The following is a 7,967-nucleotide window of genomic DNA, read 5'->3' as shown; positions in this document are numbered from 1 at the left end:
ATCAAGACTGCCCAGCCGCGGGATCAGCCTGCGCCCGCAGGATCCTGCGAGCAGTTCCACGAAGGCTGCTGCCAAGCCGCGGGATCAGCCCGCAGGATTTCCTGTGCCCGCAGGTCTGGCCAGCAGCAGCAGGCCTGCCAGCAGCAACAACAAGGCCGCGACTGCCAGCCCTGACCAGCTGCTTTTGCCTGCCACCACCCAGCAGCGGTTGGCGACAGTCCAGCCACCTGTCCAGCCGTCGATGGTGGCTGCCTCGCCGGAGCAAGTTCCGGTGAGCTCCGATGAGGTTGAAAATCAACATTTTAGCTCGGGTATTGTTCTTGAGAGCGAAATAGACGGTGGTAATATTTCCATAAACCCGGAATATTTGAGGGGGAGTTCGTCGGATAATAATTTGGGTCGTGGGCATCGTGAAAAGAGACCTCCTTCGTGGCATCGGAATTATGTTACTCATACTATCAATACTGAAAATATAGACCCCTCCACGACAAATATCGACCCTCCTCAATCACATTCCTCAGGTAAACCTTTCCCTATAGCTTGTCATGTTGAATATAATAATTTTTCTAACAGACATAGGTGTTTTCTGGCAACGATCACTAAGGTAAAGGAATCGTCTTCATTCAAAGAGGCGGTTATAGACGTCGGTTGGCATAAGGCTATGCAAGATGAAATTGATGCTCTAGAACGCAATGGCACATGGTCTGTTGTAGACCTTCCTCCAGGGAAGAGAGCTATTGGTAGTGGTTGGGTGTATAAAATCAAGTACACCGACAAATCAAAAGTGGAACGTCTCAAAGCTCGTTTGGTTGTTTATGGCAACCGTCAGGTTGAAGGTGTTGATTATAATGAGACGTTCGCTCCAGTTGCAAAAATGACTATGGTACGTATTCTGTTAGCCGTTGTCGTGTCTTTAAATTGGGAGTTACATTAGATGGATGTTCATAATGCATTTCTTCATGGTGATTTGGATGAAGAAGTATACATGCAGTTTCCTCCTGGGTACGGTACTCCGACACCTGGAAAAGTTTGCAGGTTGAAGAAATCTTTATATGGCTTGAAACAAGCCCCAAGACAGTGGTTTTCAAAACTGTCAAGTGCTCTGCGAGGTTTCGGGTTTAAAAACACTCATGCTGATTACTCTCTATTTAGCTATGTACAGGGCAGTATCTCTTTGCATGTTCTTGTATATGTCGATGACTTGATCATTGCAGGCTCCTCTCATGATGCCATTGTTCGTTTTAAAGCCTATTTGAGCAAATGCTTCTATATGAAGGATTTAGGTTTGCTTAAGTACTTCTTAGGCATTGAGGTTGCTCGAAGTCCTGAGGGCATCTTTCTTTCTCAACGAAAGTATGCTCTAGATATTTTGACTGAAGCAGGAATGTTGGGTTGTAAACCCATTGATACTCCGATGGAGCAGAATCATCGTCTTGCCCATGCTTCCGATGAGTCGCTTGCTTATCCGGAACAGTATCGTCGTTTGGTTGGTCGTTTGGTATACTTGTCAGTTACTCGACCGGATTTGAGTTATTCGGTTCATATTTTGGCTCAGTTTTTTAGTGTACCGCAGGTTTCACATTGGGATGCGTCCATACGTGTCTTGCACTATCTTAAGGGTAGTCCGGGACAGGGTATTTTGTTGCGACCTACGAAGGATTTACAATTGACAGCATTTTGTGATAGTGACTGGGCGGCGTCCCCCTTGAGTCGGCGTTCCCTGTCAGGTTATTTTGTTTTCTTAGGTCGTTCCCCTGTTTCTTGGAAGACTAAGAAACAGCCTACTGTAGCCACATCTTCTTCTGAAGCCGAATATAGGTCTATGGCTCTCACTTCTCGTGAGCTGAAATGGTTGAAAATGTTGTTGTTTGTTCTTGGTGTTAAGCATTCAAAGCCTATGCAGTTGTTTTGTGATAATCAATCGGCTTTTCATATTGCTAAGAATCCAGTGTTTCATGAACGAACGAAACATATAGAGATAGACTGTCATTTTGTTCGTGATGAGTTGATAAACGGTAATATTTCTACCTCATATGTTTTGACAGGTAATCAGTTGGCAGATATACTCACCAAGGCTCTTGGACGACAATAGTTTGGTTTTCTCTTACGCAAGTTGGGCATTCGTGATTTACATGCTCCAACTTGAGGGGGAGTATTAGAGTTTGGTTTGTTATATATGTTAATATTATATATTTGGAAAGTTTATCTTGTTTGGGAGTTTTAGGCAAGTTAGGTATTCTATTGTATGGGGTATAAATTTGTGATTAATGGAATACAGAAGGCAAGCCGTTTTCTCCAATATTTTCTCCATCTTAACAACTCGCAACTTCTGCTATGCACACATAATGCCCCTCTCGAAAATAGATTATTTGAAATGAATATTTAGAATTGAGATCATGTGAGAACCAAGGTGAATAATAGGAATTAGAAACTAATCTTAGTCATTGATCGCACTCCATCTAGTGGCTCACGTTGCACTCGTTCTCATTGATGACATTCTCCTAATTTTGCTGTTTTAAAACTTTTTTCAAGTTTTTTTAACTTTTAAGGCAATTTCAATTACTTTAAGACTAATTTTATTTGCTATTCTAAATTTTCATTTACTTTTCAGAAATAAAACTAGAAACTACTTTATAAAGTTAAAATATTACAAAAATGTCATTAACGACACGGGAAACATGTGAACCGTCTGATTAACATGATCTAAGGGGCTAGATTAGTTCTTAGATCTTATTTTAGCCTTGGTTCTCATTATATATATATATATATATATATATATATATATATATATATATATATATATATATATATTGACACTTGGCATTTCAGTTTTTCGCCAAGTGTCGCACCATGTTGGATAGATTTATATAGACTTTGTAGGATAAAAAAAATTAGTTTAGAATTCTATTTTCAATCAAATTTGGATAGAATTTTAGGATAAAATTGTTAGTTTAGAGTTTTATTTTCAATAAAATACGAATATTTCATAAATACAAATTGAATTATAATTTTATTCAAAATAGTATTATATAATAACTCTTAATTATTATCATTTAAATTTATTGGAGCAAAGAAAGTAGTACAAAATTTACAACATCTATTTGTAATATATTCTAATCAATTCAAATAATATACTTCACAATCTAATTTAATTCTAATATTGTGTGTAGACTGTCAATCGGGTCGGGTCATGAGTCATTTCGGATAGAGTCATTTTAGATTACGGGTTAAGAAATGTTCAACCTTAGCCCAAGATTTTGGGTTCGGGTCAACCCCACAGATCACTTGGAACCATTCTGAGCGAATTGAGTATAAAGGTCGAATTATTTAAAAATAATCCAAAGGTGGGATTATTTTCAGCGGATGGCCTAAAGGTGGGATTATTCCGGGAAATTTTTCCTTAATTTTACGTTACTATTTAATGAAATAAGATTAGAAGTGAGATAAATTTTTTTACTAAGGTGATTTTATAAAATTGATTTTCAAGAGGGTCACCATTTGTGCGTACTAAAAGTTGAGGGTCATCGATGAGAATTTCCCATTAATTTTTCACAGTCTCATCTCATGATCTTAACTAATTTTCATGCATAAAAAAAATACTTAACTTTGTGTAGCCCCCAAATGGTAATAATTTGTCTTATAACAAGAATACTCCGTAAGGTGAACTAAATAGACCCTAAAATTACTTTTTTAATAAATTAGATAAATTACATAAGCATAGATTAACATACATCAACGATAGTACCATGTACTACTTTAACTTTAACAGAGTATTTTTTTTTCTAATATTACTATTATTATTGTATTATAATTATATATAAAGCAAGAGGTAGCTAAGATTACTATTACCTCTAATTACTTTATTAGATTTCAAAATGAATTACAGAGCAAGAATACGTACAACAACAACAACAATAGGAAAAAAAAACCAGAGTGAGCCGCTAAGCTTGAGTAAAACAAGTAAACAAGCTCGATTTATTCAAGTAAATTAACAAGCTTCGAATTACGAGTTCATTTGAGAGTAAGTGAAAGAAATAACACTACTAAATTTTTTACCTATTACAACCCTCAAATCCATTGCATAAGGCGTCAAAATCGGTGGCATTAGGTCTAATGCAACAGCTATGTACCGTGGCATCTGTTGGCGTTTAGTAGGTTAATGCAACGCCAATTGACACCTAATTTCATGGCATTAATGATATGTGGCTTTAGATCAATACCTGATCCAACGATAACATTATAGTCGTGGCATTAGCTATGATACCTAATGCAACGGTTTGCATACTTAATGCCACGGTGCAAATACCCTAATGTCACGGTTCCTTATACCTAATACCGCACAATGCATATACCTAATCCAATAATAATAATAATAATAATAATAATAATAATAATAATAATAATATAATAATAATAATAATAACAATAATAATAATAATAATAATAACAATAATAATAATAATAGAAATAGCAATCATAATAATAATAATAATAATAATAATAATAATAATAATAATAATAATAATAATAATACAATTTTTTTTCTAACGAGAAGAAAAAGGAATTCATTAATGAAAGATAGCAAAACGGCACTTACAAACAATTCCTAGGAAATATAAAATTCCAATACAAGTACAAATCACCTTAGAACTAGTTAAGTCACAGATTCGATCAAATGTCACCTTAATAAAAACTTGATCTTAATCAATACAATTTCTAAGTTAGCTCTAATTCGGCATGAGATCCACATATGAGTAGTTGTTTCGATGAAGATTCTTATAAGGCCTTCTAGATACTTTTGGAGACGATGAAACCCTAAATCTTCAATCTTTAGCACACGAACAAACAAAAAAATAAGTTTAATTGAATAAACCCCATCATAAAGATGGGGTCCATTTATTGAAAGCAATTAAAAAGTTTTTTGGGGCTTACCACCGGTAAACCCGCCGGTGAAAGCCCGTACAAAAATTTACAATTGAGATCAAAAGAAAAGAGATGAAAGAGAAAAGAAAAAAAAAGGAGAAGAATGAAGGAAAAAAAAAGCCTGAACATATCTAGCAATGGAGGCTAGAAAAACTCTCCCAAGGGAAAACCCTAAAGGGAACCAAAAAACCCTCCCAAGGAGAAAACCTAGAGGGAACCTGGAGCAATCAATTTATTTATTTATGCTTAAAAAAATATATACATAGCAATAACAATAATATAATTAAAATCAGAATTTTCAAAAAAAATAAATAAATTAGAATTTAACAATATAAATTAAAAGTTTGTACATTGTTAAGGAAAATTACAAAATTAAATTATCACAAGTTAAACTAAAAAATAAACAACTAAAAGTTAAAACTAAACCATTAGATGTAACTAACGTAGTGGTTGACTACGGACGACTATGGTCGACTACAATAAGAGACTAAATTTGAACCGTTGATATTTTCCTTGAAAGAATTTTTTTAAAAAAATTGAAAAATCAAAGATATACATCATTTTAGTCATGATAAGTCAGCGACCTGTCAACAAAGTGTTGTTTGTTTTTCTTACTTTTAGAGAGTAATTTTTTTTCTTTTCCAAATTATAATATTATAAACAAACATTCTTATAAATTATAAAATTGATAAAAGTTGTCCAAATTTTTTTTTTTAAAAAAAAAAAAAAACCATTTGCAGTTTCATCCCCATATTAAAAGCTTCATAAATTTTAATTTTTTTTAATGGTGCACATCATTTTCAACCTTCTTTATTGGCCCACTCTATCTTCAACGATTTTTTTTTTGTCCAAAACTCTAATAATTTAAAGATAACATATTCTAATACACTAATCTAAAGTTTATTTTCTAGAAAAAAAAAAATTTCAATACGTAGTTTTCAGCAGTATGTTCTAATAATTTATTTTTTATTTTCAATTTAAAATTGAAACAAATTATTTTTGAGTAATGTATAGTGTCAAAAAAAGTTTGTGTGTTAAGTTTTCCTTAAATCATGGTATTTTCTTTTAATTCTATCCTTAATTATCTTTGCCAACAATAATTTGTAAAAATATTAAAACATAACATTTAAATTGTTAGAATATATTTAGAATAAATAATGTAATTATTGGTATGTATCTTTTAGTTTCCATAATTATTTTATGGTATCTTTTAGTTAGTCAAGTCTAAAATTTAGCAAATCAGTTAGCTATGTTTTTTTTTTTTTTTTTTTTTTTTTTTTTTTTTTTTGTGCAATCACTTAACTGATAGGTAGCCTAAATTTATGCTTTTAACTTTGTATATATTCACTTATTAAAATGAAATACTCGCAGGTTTGATTTCTTTCATGATAGATATTTTTTTATGGTAACTAAAAGATATCTATTAACTATTACTAAAATAATAGTTGCTGATATCATCATTGTCCACGTGTCGCGTTTTTTAAAAAAATTTCCCGCCTAAATGCAATGATGATGTCATTTTTTTAGGAAAGCTATTGTAGACACCCATTTGTGTCTCCCCAAAACCAGCCCCGGTGATGAATACCTTTCACGTCGAATCATAAATCGAATGAAGTGAAAGTGTGAAAAGTCTAGTGATGAGGATGTTTTTATTAAACAGTGGGTTTTTGGTGCGGCTGGCCGCACCATGCGGCAGGTTGTCAAATCAGCAAATGACAAAGTAACCCCCAGATAAAGTAACCCCAAGATAAAAGTAACCCTTGACTGACCTAGTAACCCCTGACTGCCCTACTAACCCCTGACCTAGTAACCCCTAGTAACCCCAAGTAACTCCTAACTGACCTGGTAAGCCCCGACCTAGTAATCCCAAGTAACCCCTAACCGACCTGGTAACCCCCGACCTAGTAACCCCAAGTAATTCCTAACCAACCTAGTAACCCCCGACCTAGTAACCTCTAGTAACCCAAGTAACCCCTAACCGACCTAGTAACCCCCGACCTAGTAATCTCTAGTAACCCCGAGTAACCCCCGACCTAGTAACCCCTAACCGACCTAGTAACCCCGACCTATTAACCCTAAGTAACCCCTGGCCGCCGACCTAGTAACCCGAAGTAACCCCTAACCGACCTAGTAAACCCCGACCTAGTAACCCCAAGTAACCCTTGACCGCCGACCTAGTAACCCCTAACCGGACCACCTAGTAACCCCTTAACCACCACCAACGAACCACTACCAACCTAAACGCCTTGCCACTAGCCCCTAACCCACAAACAAACCCGATCCAACCAAACCATTAAAAAAAATCAAATCAAACAAATACCTTAAAATGTTAACAATGGTACGGTTTTGAATATCACTTCAAATATGGCTAAAAAGGCCAAATTCGACCATGAAAATTCTAGATCTAGAGTTTTCATGGCTGAAATTGGCCTTAAAAACTTTGGACTTGTTTTTCGACGACAAAGTCACCAAACCACCACTACCCTCCCAGTGAAACCACTACTTCCGACGAACGAAACACCAACGAACGAACCATGAAGATGACTTTCGATGACGATTGTGAAATTTGTGTTACGTTCTCTAAAGCTTATGGCTTGAAGAAGAAGAAAAGAGGAGAGAGAAAGAATTTTTAAAAAATTAAAAAAATTGTGGCTGGCCACATAAAACTTTGTGTTTATTAAAATATCTCTTCTTTCTATTTTTGAAAATATTTCTTTTCTTACCCTATTTATGAAAAACGTGCATTATAGTTTAGTTTGGTCCATGATATGGGTCCAATAATAGTTTAGTTAGGTGGGGCTTGAAAAGACCTTTCCAACGATATATTATAAGCCTAATTCCGATGAATAATGAGGAAGTTATGGCCTAAATACTAAACTGGGTCCAGTTTGGTTCTTACATACGGCCCAATAATCTAGAGGAGGGCCTATTATTAATTATCATTCCTAAAGATATTAGGATTTAGGATTGATTATAGTCCTTTAGAATATTTTAGAAGAATATCTTAAATCCTAATAGAGTTAGTATTGATAATTATGTTTCAA

At 34.6% G+C, this 7,967-nt stretch overlaps 1 protein-coding gene across 1 annotated transcript; it reads left to right on the top strand.

Annotated features, from left to right (window-relative positions):
* The first annotated feature begins 241 nt into the window (after positions 1–241).
* Positions 242–934, top strand: LOC110694594. Its single transcript, XM_021871759.1, has one exon. The coding sequence runs from the start codon at positions 242–244 to the stop codon at positions 932–934; it is 693 nt and encodes a 230-aa protein (XP_021727451.1).
* The last annotated feature ends 7,033 nt before the right edge of the window (positions 935–7,967 follow it).

This window comes from Chenopodium quinoa, unplaced genomic scaffold, assembly GCF_001683475.1.
Source record: "Chenopodium quinoa cultivar QQ74 unplaced genomic scaffold, ASM168347v1, whole genome shotgun sequence".
Taxonomy (NCBI): domain Eukaryota; kingdom Viridiplantae; phylum Streptophyta; class Magnoliopsida; order Caryophyllales; family Amaranthaceae; genus Chenopodium; species Chenopodium quinoa.
Note: the sequence above shows the minus strand (reverse complement) of the source record. Positions and strands in the feature narration are given on the sequence as shown.

Bases quoted from the DNA above. Each gene is read 5' to 3' on its own strand.
- LOC110694594 (XM_021871759.1), top strand. From the start codon at position 242: ATGGTGGCTGCCTCGCCGGAGCAAGTTCCGGTGAGCTCCGATGAGGTT.